General features: G+C 59.7%; 1 protein-coding gene across 4 annotated transcripts; it reads right to left on the reverse strand.

Annotated features, from left to right (window-relative positions):
• Window positions 1-1468: 1468 nt before the first annotated feature.
• NFATC4 (nuclear factor of activated T cells 4) lies at window positions 1469-10353 on the reverse strand. 4 transcript variants are annotated; one of them, XM_060004759.1, is made up of 10 exons: window positions 10153-10353; window positions 7957-9052; window positions 6458-6620; window positions 5663-5862; window positions 5324-5379; window positions 4588-4728; window positions 3627-3682; window positions 3219-3345; window positions 2452-3033; window positions 1469-1717 (listed from the first exon to the last, which is right to left on the reverse strand). In XM_060004759.1, the coding sequence occupies exons 1-10, from the start codon at window positions 10250-10252 to the stop codon at window positions 1650-1652; spliced, it is 2589 nt and encodes an 862-aa protein (XP_059860742.1). In that variant the 5' UTR covers window positions 10253-10353; the 3' UTR covers window positions 1469-1649. The 4 variants fall into 4 exon arrangements, with proteins under 4 accessions (XP_059860742.1, XP_059860741.1, XP_059860743.1 ...); XM_060004758.1 differs by having other exon boundaries at window positions 5207-5379; XM_060004760.1 differs by lacking the exon at window positions 2452-3033 and having other exon boundaries at window positions 5207-5379.
• Window positions 10354-12329: the final 1976 nt, after the last annotated feature.

The following is a 12329-nucleotide window of genomic DNA, read 5'->3' on the forward strand; positions in this document are numbered from 1 at the left end:
TGCAGAGAGTGAAACGGTCTGCCCTGGGAGGCAGCGAGTCCCCATCACTATAGCTTTTCATTCACGGAGGCTGACTCGCCGCCTGTCAGAGATCTTGGAGGGGGAGCTGAAGGGTGCTGGCCAGGACATGTGTGCCCTGGGTCCCTCCTGCTGTGGGTGATGACTCTAGTCCTGCTGGAGGGTACCTTTGAGAAGCAGCCATGGCCCAGTGAGCCAATCACCTGATATCAGTCTGGTTCGCAGCAGTTTGTGTTCAGGAAGATAAAGGAAATTCATTGCAAAGCAGCAGTGACAAGACCAGGGGTCATCCTCGTTCTCCTGTCCTCCATTCCAGAGCCAGCTTCTGTCACACCCACAGCTGAACACATGGGCACTTGCCAGGCCTGTCTAGACGCACTGGACATACCAGCCTTGAGGGGAGGCAAGTCTCCCGAGTGCTAACACCCGGAATATCTTTGGGGTACGGCCCCCTGCAGCTGGGCCAGTGGTCCTCAGTGCCTCCTGTATGCCAGGCTCTCCCCAACCCACTGGGGACTTGGCCCCCTAGGCTGTCAAGACATGGGGCAAACCAGGTTTCCAGGCCGGGCCTGTCAGTGGTGATATGTGGGTATACCTGTGGGAAAGGCCGGAGCTCAGGCAATGTCAGGGCATCTGGGGAGCTGCTTGGCTTCCTGCAGTCTACCTCTGAAACATAGATCTTTCCAGAATGTCTTCACAGACCCCAAAGGGTGGAGAATCCAGAGTGTGGATGGACCCATGCCAGCCCTCCCTCATCTCCTACCCTGCTCCAAGGAGATAAGCTTCAGGGGCCTGACCTCCATGGGTTAGGATATCTGAGGGTGGGCTGGGGGCAGGAGCCCAGAAGTGCAGCGTTCAACCTGCTATTGATTAGCTGTGTGACATAGGGCAAGCCCCCTTCCCTCTCTGAGCCATAGACGCCTCCTTTGTAAATGAGGGAGAGGGACTAGACTGGTGTTTCCTGACCTTGACTATGAATCAGAATCATCTCGGTGGTAGCAAGAGAAAGTAACTTGAAAATACACAGATCTTCCCAAAGCTCCTAAAGGAAACTGAATCCCCAGGGAGGAGAGGTCTACAAACCCTGGCTCCCGACCTCACCCGGGTTAGGGAGCCTCTGCGACCCTTCAAACCCTCCCCACCCCCTCGCACTGATACTCTTTGGGATGCAATCTTCCCAGCCACATCCCATCCCTTCCCAGGTTCTAAGCCTCCTCTGGCCAGGGCTAGAGTAAGCTGCCCCATGTCTCTCTCCAAAGAGTTTTGGAGCCTGAAACACTAGTCAGCGAGCAGTTTATTACCCATCAACCTGGCCCCAGCCTCCCAGCACCGTGGGCTGTACACAATCTAGACACGGCCTTCACTCCTGGCAGTCCTCCAGTCCTTGCTCCCAGTACCCCCCCAGGGTCCACCCCCATCCCAGGCCTCCACATTCCCCCGCCCCCAGCCCTCCAAGGCAGCACCAGGCCCCGGGGGCCACACCTCAGCTAGGGGAGGGAAGGGAGGGTAGGGGAGAGCAGGCAAGAAACTGGGGAAAGAGGAACCAGATTGGCCCCCAAGCCTCTGGAACCGCCATCCCAGGATGAAGGGAAAGTGGGCAGGGCAGGGGGGAGCGGGGGCCAGGCGATGGTTCAGGCGGGAGGCTCTTCTCCAGGAGGTGCAGGGAAGCCACTCAGGTCTCGGCCAATGATCTCACTCACTGTAAAGGAGGGACAGTTGAGAGACTGGGCAAGGGTCAGGTCGCCTCCTTTTCCAGAGACCCCCAATCCATTCCAGGCAGGCCTCCGTCTAGGACGCCTCCAGGCTCCTCCTGCACTGGCTTCTCTACCACTGGGCCTCAGTTTCCCCACTGTGTCCTGACCCCTGCTCTCAATCAAATCTTGCTGAACTCCATCCACGTGGGTTCTCAGGCCCCCTTCCTGCTGGCTTGGCCTGCAGCGTCAGGGCAGTCGCTGTCAGCAGGGCCGGAGGTGGGTGTAGCCAGTGGGAGGAAAGAGAGGCGAAATAGGAAGGCCCCTCATCACCAATCCAGACCACTGTCACCAGGTTTAGGGGGAGAAGCTGAGGCAAGGGAAAACGTGCTCGGCTGGGGCACCAGCAAGCCACTGCCCGTCTCTGAAATTCACTGCCTGGGTCTGCAGATGAGGGAGCTAGACTGAATGATCTTGCAAGTACTTCTAGCCCTGAGATTCAGTGATCTGGGGCCAAGGGCCGAGGCAGCAGAAAGGTTAGGCAGGTACTCCGTGCCCCCTTCAGAATTCAACTGGATTCAACTGGCCACACGCACCACGCACTGGCCTCCTGAGGCCCTCCAGCTGGCCCTGAGGGACCACGGAGGCCCAGCCTCTGCGAGGCCAAGCTCCAGCCCTCAGCAAACATGCAGAGCAATCTCTTGCACACACTCACACTCGCAGCCCCTGGTCCCACACCCACCTTCCTCCAGCGTGATACCCTGGATAGGGACACTGTCTCGGAAGCTGCCGCCGTAGCCACCCCTGGACTTCTCCTGCTCCGGAGCCCCCTCCCCAGGGCCATAGCTCGGCCCTACCTCACTGTAACCCTCAGCAGGTGGGGGGTGAACACTGCTCTGGGGAGCGAAGGGGCCTTCAAGTGGTGGGGATGCAGGTAGTGGAGGCCGGAAGGGGGCTGGAGGAGGGAACGGCAGCCCCAGGGGAAAGGGGGAGCCCCGTCCTCCATAGGGGTCGCTAGGGAAGGGCCGGGGAAGGAATGAGACTGGAGGTGGGCGGGCGCAACCTGTGGTACCCCCAGTCTCAGGGAACATCCGCGGGCCAGGTCTGTAGGATGGCGGGGGCCCCGTCTGGGGGTACAGAGGGGGCGTGCCATAGCTGAAGCCTTCTGACAGGTAAGGAGTTTCATAAGCAGGGTCTTCATGGGGATAGGAGGGGTAGGGGGGCCTGGGTGGTGAGAAGTCCATGTCAGAGCCAAAGTGGGGGCCCGATGCTGAAGGGAAGCCCCGGAGAGATGCATCCGGTAGAGGCTCCTCCTTGAAGATCACTGGACGGATGGGAAGGAGGACACGCTGGTGAGAGGGCTGGCAGTCTCCCCGAAGCGCACTCTCCAACCCTAGGTCTCTTCTATCCCTAGGTCTCATCCCTCCCTTGACCCCTCACTGCATCCCTGTGCCCCCGCATCAGTCCCCACGTCCGCATCCCCCCACCATGGGCTGTTCCGGAGCGCACCAGGCAGGAACTTGAAACTCTGGGTAGGACTGCGCTTCCTCCGCCCGTTGGAGACGTAAAAGTAGACCTGGACTGGCCGGGACACCCGCTTGTTGCTGTACTCAGGGATGGTCAGGGTCAGCGTCACCTGGGGAAGAGCAGAGGATGAGGCAGGGGGCCCTCAGGGATCTAGGCTCAGCCCAGCCCTTCCAAGTATCCTAACTCCACCTCCTGGCTTTTTCCATTTACAAAGGAGCAAAGTTCATTCCCTAGAGGTGTCCCTGCTTCCAGAGTGGCCAGGTTGCTTCCTCTAGAAAAGGACAGGTAGCTGCTGGAGTCCACTCCCAAGCACAAGGGAGCCGGCTGAGAATCTCCTGACTTCTCCCACCCTACTCCCACCCACAGGGGGGACCCTAGTAACACGGGTACCTCATTGCTCTGCAACCGGTTCACTGTGGCCTCCTCCTCCCATTGCAGCTTTCCGTCTGTGCAGGAAGAACAGGGAGCTCCAGCCCAGCCGCACGGCCCCTACCCCTTGCCCCGTGCCCAGGCCTCCGCCATTTCCCCTCCTGCTGCAGCCACGGCCAGACTCAGAAGGTCCTGACAAGGCCTAGCTCACAGGGAGCCCGCTGCATGTTTACTCAACCCAATAGGACAGGCAGGGTTTAAAGCGGTCTCCAAGATCTAGAGCCACAAGCTGGGGCCAAGAGAAATGGCAGGGCCAGTCCAGGGACCAGAAACAACTCTGGAACCCTCTCATGCAGCTCTAAACATCCCCTCCCATGACAGAGCCAGAAAGAAGTTCAAGGGTAGGAAAGGGTCTCAGCTTGAAGGGAGGCTATGAGACCCCAAGTCTCATGACCCAGAACCTCTGACTCTGCTCTGATATGGTCCTAGGGCGCTAAACTTGAGGATAGGGCTGGGGCTTTGGGTGGGCAGGGTTGGGGAGAGCAGAGGCCTCAGGTTGGTGAGTATACCTGGGCCCCTCAGTCTTCCCTTCTCCACCCCGGCAGCTCTATTCTGGGGCACCTCACAGCCTCCTGTAATCACAGCTGTGCTGCCAGTCCCATAACTCAGGAGGGGCTCAGGGTCCGAGTCACCTCTTTCCTTCTCATCTTCCCCAGCCACGTGGGGGTAAATTAGCTCAAAGCTGACTCCTCAATAAAAGAATGTGTATTTCTTACATTTATTTGCCATCCTGAGCATTTCAGATGCCTAGAGTACACATGGGGAGGAGACAGTATAACAGGACGGGCAGTCTATCTGCCCCATTTTACAGATAAGGAAATTGAGGCTCAACTTGCTAGTTTAGAGACAGTGCCAGAAATCATTCACCCTCCCGTTCCAAGCTCTTCCTGCCTGCCCTCCCCGCCTCCCCATAGATACTCACCAGGGCCCCTCTCGATGAACACCACCTTGGAGTCAGGCAGGAAGTTGGAGCCAGTCAGCACTAGTTCCTCCCCTCCCGTCACGGAGCAGGCACTGGGGCTATAGGCCTCCACCTGGGGCAGCTCCTGAGCTGAGCGCTGGGCTGCAGAGCAGTGCAGGAAAGGCCTGGCTGGCTGGTATGGAGAGGACAGCCTCCTGTGCCCCAACCCTCCCTAGAATAACTGTCACAGGGCCCTGGAGGAGCCCTCCTCAGAAGCAGACACACAAGAAAAACAATGGTCTCTCTGGGGTCACACAGACCATGTAAGGAACCACTCCTGGGCAGAAAGACAGAGATGAACAGGGTAGGCCTAAGAGCTATGCAAACAAATACATGGGGGATACCCAGGGGCAGATGGAGGACAGGGTTGCTCTGGTCCAACCCAGAGGCACAATCTGGAGCAGGGGCAGAGTAGAACACTTCCCCCAGCCCATCCATGATAGAAATAAGGGCTGGGTCCTTTACAGGTGTCCCCAGGACCAGCAGGGCACCGCACATTCTGCAGAGGAGATGGGCAGACAGACACACAGACAAGAAGTTAGCCAGAGACAGAGAGATGCTACAGGGCTTCTTTGCTCACAGCACTCGATGGGCACCGATGCTGTCTGCACCGAGATGACCTTCCCGCTGCCTTGGGGCACGTGTACCCTGAATACCAGCCGCACGCGTGTGTTCTTGCGCCCGATGTCAGTCTCACCCTTCCGCAGCTCAATGTCTGAATTCCGAAGCTTCAGGATTCCGGCACAGTCAATGCTGAAGCCAAGAACGGAAGGCAAGCCCTCCCAGCTGATGCCAGAATCACCCTCCATCCAAAGCCCTAAATGACCTTCTCTGGGAGACGATGGGGAGCTATCGGAACCCAGAGGTGGCCTCTCCCCAGCCCCAAAGTCCTCTTCTAGATGGTGAGAATGCCTGACACCTCCTAGGGATGACGTCTAACTCTTCTGGAGAGAGGAAGAGTGGACCTAGCTTAGACCCCATGGAAAAGGCTAGTCCTCAAGCCCGCAGAATAAAGGGAAGGGGAGCTGGAACCTACTTGGCTGCCATGTTGTTCTCAGGGAGCAGGGTCATCTCCAACACCTTGGTACCACTGACTACAGCTTCGTAGCTGGCCGTGGCCACCATCTTGCCCGTGATACGGTGCACCTGATAGAAAGCGTGAGGTCGCAGGTTCCTCTCATCTGCGGTGCCGATGAACATCTGTAGGGTCAGTGGCTTCTCACTGTAGCCTAGGAGCTGGCAGAGGGAGACAAAGGCCACCCAGTTGAAATCCCCACTGTCTCATCCTTCATCCATCCCTAAGTTTTCAGTCCACCCCTGGAGAGGAGTGAAAGATAAAGGATATCCTGGAAGGGATTTCCAGGGGGAGATTGGGCACTAGTTTCTCCACCAGTTGTGGCGAAAACGTGGCCTGGAGTTCAGTGTTATTCTTGGAATGAGGCCCAAACTGGGCTGGGCAAAGGGGAAAATCTTCCAAGGGAGACTGGCTCAACTCAACAGAGACAACCTAACTCCCAGTGAACTTTGGCCTCAGCCTGACCCCTCCCCCACATCTGGCAGGCCACCATTTTCCAGAGTAGACATAAGGCTGGTGTCCCATGGGATGCGTGGAGCGGGGGTGGAGGGACAGAGGAGTAGAAAGTACATCCGGGTCCTTGAAGTGCACCCTTCCTCCCCTAACACCAGTCCCTCCCCCAGGCCGCCTGCAGGGTCATTGCTGAGAGGGAGTGTGGGAAAGGGCAGTGCCATGGGTCTGCACAGCTGGAGCCCATCTCCAGGGATCTGGGACTGGAGAGGAGAAAGGCTACCAGGCCTGGCTTCTGCCCCTTACCTTGACAATGGGGTGACCACCAGGGGCAGCTTTGACAGCTCCCCGGCTGCCCTCTGTCTCATAGTGGGCCCGGTGGTGGGCTCTGGGCTGCACCTCGATCCTCAGCTCCAGCTGCTCATACTGGCTGGGCAGAGGCCAGTCCAGCGGGGGGAGGGCAGAGGTCCTGGACAGAGACAGAGAGAAGAGCACTGATCACCCGCAGCCTCACACCCCAATCAGGGCAGCCCTGGGTCCCAGCTCCCCAGGATGTGAAGGAGGAAGCGGCAGTGGGTATGGGAGAAAGAAAATTATAGCCGAAGTAAAACAGTCCACAAGTCCAGAAGCAGGGGAGATGGGGGACAGACCCCTCAGAGCCCCTTGAGTTGAGGGTATGTAAATGGGCACCAGGACTGAGACCCCCTTCTTCCCAGCTCTGAACACAGGGTCTGGATACAGAGGAACCCCAAGCCCAGTTTAACCCCCAAGCCTGGATAGGAAGAGTCAAGTAAAGAAGCACAACTTCAGGGACTTCCCTGGTGGTCCAGTGGTTCGGACTCTGCCCTTCCACTGCAGGGGTCATGGGTTTGATCCCTGGTCGGGGAACTAAGATCCCACATTTAAAAAAAAAAGAAGCACAACTTCAGACCAGAAAAGGTCTCAGAAATTAACCCCTTTGTTAATTTGTTAAGCCCAAATAAAGAAACTGAGGGTGGAACGTAGAGGGCTAAGCAAGCCAGCAACTGACAGAGCCGGGACTGAGCACATCCGTTCCCAGGCCAGCGCCCTTTCCACTATCTGGGGCTGGACAGGTGGGTTCCAGAAAGCTGGGGGTTACGGATCTGCAACTTTCCTGTAGTGAGCGCCCAGATACCCTAGGCCAGGGAGTCTCAACCGGTAATTGCCCCCAGGTGATACTTGGCAATGTCTGGAAACAACTAAGGGAAACTTTTCTGGATGGAGCCAGCTTGATCTGACATCAAAGGTTTAGGATTATTGAAATGGACAAGGTTCTTTGAGGGTGGAAGGTGTAGAAGAACAGCAAGAACTGCTTGGTTTAATATGAATCCTTTGACTTGCAAATACATGCTACTTTATTCAAATCTAGCAGGTACACTTTTAAGCCACAAGTCAGGCCCTAGAAACTGAGTTAGAGAAGGGAGACTTGCTGCTGCCCAATGTAGGGCTGAAATCCAGCCCACGTTCCAGCACCGAGCTGGGGGTGGAGGACACCCTAGAGGAATTCCTCCTTTACCCACATGGTCCTTCTGGGGCTGGAGGCGCTTTTTCTAATTGATCCACAGGGAGTGACTGTCCTTTTGCAAATCATCTGTCCAAAGGGGGTGCGTTTTTTAAATTCTCCCTAAAACTGAGTAGTTTACCAGCAGCCAAGCTGGTAGCAGATTCTCTTTTGAAATGCCAAGGACACAGAACTAGGACCTTTCTTCAAACCCATCCCTTGGCCCTCCTGCTTCCTGGGTGAGATGACTGGAGACTGCAGTGGTGTCAGACACAACCCTCACCTGAAGATGGGGCTGTGTCCCCCAGTCCGGGCCTTGGACCAAGCCAGTGGGGAAGGCACCGCCAGGTAGTCCATGCCGGCAACCTCCTTCCGAGGACCCCCGGGAGGAGCCCCAGCCTCCTCTACTCCCGAAGGCAGCTTCCCATTGCACGGGGCAGGCTCCTCAGACCGAGGCAGGGCCACCGCCTGCTCGCTGGAAGTCCTCCGGGTCTTCTGAGGGATGCTCTCGGCTGGTGGGGCCCCCGTGTAGTCAAAGGGGCCAGGGGAGCCCGGGTCCCGGACCAGAGGCAATGGGGGTGCTGGAGGTGGCTCAGGCCCCTCCTCCCCTAGACTGCCTCGGCGGGACAGAGCTGGGGAGGCCGAAGATGGGGTTCCTGAGCTGGAATAGCGCCGCTTGCCACATGGAGAGGCAGGTCGTGGGGAAGCTGGGGTGGGCCCAGGAGCGCTGAGGAGTAGCCAGCTATCCTCTGGACCCCGGCCTCCAGGGCTCGGGCCATACAGGCTCCAGGGGTCATCAGGGGTCCACGGCCTAGGGGAGGCCCGGGGTGAGGGCAGTGGGGAGCCTAGGCCAAAGCGGGAGGCCGCCTCATTTAGCTCAGACTCCACCTCGTCACAGGCTGCATACAAGGCTGCCTCGTCAGAGGCATCTGAGAAGAAGCTCCAGGAAGACAGGCTGCTGCTGCCAGGGCTCGGGCTGAAGAAGGGACCCCCGCCCTGGCCCCCCGCCTCTCGGTAGCCTCCAAAGCCTTCTGGTGGGGGGTAATCCCTGGGGGATCCTTCCCCCCAGGCATCTGGGTTGTCCTCCAGCGCAGCTGGCGGGTCGGGAGTGGGAGAGATAGAGGTGATGCGGATGCTGGGACACTCAAGAACACGGCCTCCCCCAGCCCCCCCGGAGCCCCCTCCCGGCCCCCCCAGCCTCACTGACCGGGCTGGCTGGCTCTCCCAAGTGCCAGGTGAGGGGGCCGGGCGGGGTGGTGGGGAGTGCATGCCAGGCCGAGGGGGTGGGGGCCGGGGAATGCCAATAGGGGCAGCACCATAGGGAGGGGGCTCCCCCAGGCCCAGACGGCAGCATGGTGGGGTGTCCTCTGAGTCCAGTTCTGTCAAAATGGGAAGGGAAGGAGACAGAGAGAGGGACGTCACAGGAGATGGGGAGAGAGAGAAGCAGGTGAGATGTCTAGGTTCCTTGAGCGGGCAGCCTCCCAAGTCTGGTATGCTGCCCCCTCCTCAGTAAAGAGAGGTCTCTGAGATGCCCTTCAGAGCCACAAAGACAAAAGCAAAGTTGGCCTTGGGAAGGTGGAGGAGATGGATGGAGCCAGACGTGTCAGGTCTTTTCCTACGCAGAGAACATCACACTCTGAGCTCCTGGCCCTGGGACCTGGGGTACCAGACGGGGCGGGTCTCAAGGTAAGGGAGGCGGGTCGAGAGGGGCTGGAGCTGGGCCTGGAGGCGTGTTTAAGGAAGCATTGGGCTGAGCTGGGGGCGACTCACACATGAACCCAATTAGCAGCGGTTCCCAAACCCCCAAACGGCGCTGGCAGGAGCCCCAGTTGCCATCGCAACGGTGGCCAGGGGAAGGGGGGCTCCAGGGCTGTGATGACAAGGGAAGGTGGCTCCTCCCTCACTCCCCCCAATCTGGGGGTGGGGGTGCAGCGGAGGGGTGCCGCGCGCCGGCCGGGCGAGGGAGGGGGTGGCGCGGGCTGCGCGGATTCCGTGCGAGCGGCGGCCGCCGCCCCCGGCTCAATCCCCGCCATCTGCCTCTCATTGCGGCCAGACGGGGGAGGGGGAGGGGCGCCCCGGCTGGGCCTGAGAGCGCCCCCAGCCCCTGGCGTCCCGTCTGCGGGCCCAGGGCTCGGTCCCCAAGGGGCAAGCTCCGGAGCCCAATCTCCCCTTTCCCTGGCAGCGCCCGGGGCTCTCGGGACCGCTGTTCCCGCCCGCCCCGCATCCCAGTGACAGCCCAGCCGAGAGGCGGCGCGCAGCCAACGGCACCCCCCACCCCCACCCCAGTCACGACCTAAAAAGGAGAAAGCGGTGCCGGGTCCCCAGCCTCACCTCCGCAGACCCCCGAGCCCCGCGCCTCCCCTCAACCTCTGAGCCCCTCATCTCTCACCCCAGGCTCTCTGCCCGAAAGTCCCCAGACTCAGGATCCCTGCGTCCTTCCCTCACGGACCCCAAGACCCCTCCCCAGCCCCGCACTGACCTTCCCCCGACCCCCCCGCGCCCAGCGGGGGGGCCTCCTTTTCCTCCCCGAACACCAGCTTAAATTCCAGCTCCTCATCCTCGCAGCTTGCTGCCCCCATGGATCCGGCCAGAGCCCCCAGGTCCCGGTCTGGGTGGGAGGGGGGATCTCAGGAGGCTGCAGTATCTTGACCCGTGGCTCCCGCCCTCCCTTCTCTGAGACGCCCCCTCCTCCGCCGCCGCCGCCTCCCTCCGGACGCCCCCTCGTTATTATAGAAACTTTTCCAAACTTTTTTCCCCAAACTTCTTCAAAGTGCCCCCCCAGCCTCTCTCTGATTGGCTGCCCGGGATGCTCCAGCCCCTCCTCCAGGGATGAGATGGGAAAACCACGCGCCCCTTGTCCCCCCCCCGTCCCTCCCTCCCTCCCTCCCTCCCTCCCTCTCTCTCTCTCCTCTCTCCAGTCCCTCCCCCTCAAAAAAAAAAAAAAAGAACAAAACTGAATTGGAAAACGGTCTCTCAAGCGTGGTAGGACCATAATGATGCCTATTGGCCCTCAGTTGTGACAATCATTTCCCCGCAGGGAGCACTACCACCACAATCCCCAACTTAGTCTAAGTTCAGGGGCTCCGGGTCCGAGCGCCTTAAAGGGGCCACATCCTGGGCCCACAGTGTAGAGGGCCCGGGGAAGACACTTTCTGAAGAATTGTGCAGCCAGCAACTAGCAAGGAAGGACCACCTCTCCTCCCCTTTTCCTCCAAGCCTAAGGCCAGCCAGGCTCTGGGGTTAGAGAATGGCTCCAGGCTGCTCTGAAGAGGAGAAAGCCATTCCTTTGAAGACCCTAGCCTAAGGCCGCTCTGCCGAGGCCTTCTGGAAGCCTTTGACCTGCCGAATCAGGCCCTCCACCGGTCATCTCTCCCCCTCCCCCCAAAATGAAGAACATTTAGCGGTCTCGGGTCACTGTTCAAAGGTCCACGGCTCCTGATGGGCGAGGATCCAGGCCGGACTTTACCGCTGCCCTAGTCTCAGCCGCCCAGAGCGGCCATTAATTAGCCCCTTAGGAAAGTCGGCTCCCTCCTCCCTAGAACCTTAGTCTGGAGTGAATCTCAGATCCGATGGCAACCCGCTCCAGCTCTCCTGATAATCCTGACCAGGTTTACCAGAGCCCCGCAGCCCAGCGAGCTTGTGGGCCCCAGAGTTGGACACCTGTCACCTGTGCGGGAGGAGGAAGAAAGACTCGGGCTGGAGTTTCTAGGAAGGGCAGGCATGATGGGGCCCTGTCGTGTGAGAGGGATTTAGATCGAGATTAGTTACTTGGACGCCAGACTGGAGTGGGGGGTGGGAGGTGGGAGGTGGGAGGCGGGTACCATTCCCCCTAGCAGACCGTAGGCTACAAACCTGTCTAACAAGCCGCGGCTATCTTTAATCTAAATCCCTCCGGCTCAGGGCCGCGCCCCCAGCCCCGCATCTAAAGGGTTAAGCGACGGCCCTCGGGTCAGACGTTTACAAACACTCCGCAGCCGGGGTGGGACCGCGCCCGTTACTCTAATGAGAAACAGGCTCGGCGGGGCCGGGAAAGAGGGGAGGGATGGCCCGGCCCGGCCGGCCCGAGCTCCGCTGCGGCCGATGCGGCTCCCCTCCCTTCCCTCCCTTCCCTCCCACCCCTCCCACCCTTCCTCTGGCCCGCCCTGGGGACCCCCCCAGCCCCGGGGGACCCCAGTGACGTGCGGAGCTGCCCCGGCGGCGAGCCCAGGGCCCAGACGCCGGAGGGGCGGGGAGAAGAAGCCAGGCGGGCGGGGAGGGAAGAATGTTCCGAGGCCGAGCGGGGAGGCGGCCTGGTTTGATTTTTTTTTTTTTTCTTTTCTTTTTTTTCCCCCTCGGTTGGTCTCCTCAGGTTACATTTCCCTTCCAGCTTCATCTCGGAAATAAAGGAAGGAGAGACCCACGGGGAGGGAGAGCGAGGAACATCCTGAAACGTCCGGCCAGCCTCCACCTAAAAGGCGGGCAGAGGAACTTGGGAAGCGGAGGCGAGAAGGGCAGGGGTAGAGACCTCGACCCCGCTCCAGCCCCTGATCCCACACACACCGCCCCCGCCCTGCCCGCCTCCGCAGCACAAGCAGACGTGCACATTCTTTTCAAATGTCATATTTCCTTTGATCCTGGGCAGCGTTTCTCCATGTGTCTGGCTCAGCTCCTGCCCAG

Source organism: Delphinus delphis, chromosome 2 (genome assembly GCF_949987515.2).
Source record: "Delphinus delphis chromosome 2, mDelDel1.2, whole genome shotgun sequence".
Taxonomy (NCBI): domain Eukaryota; kingdom Metazoa; phylum Chordata; class Mammalia; order Artiodactyla; family Delphinidae; genus Delphinus; species Delphinus delphis.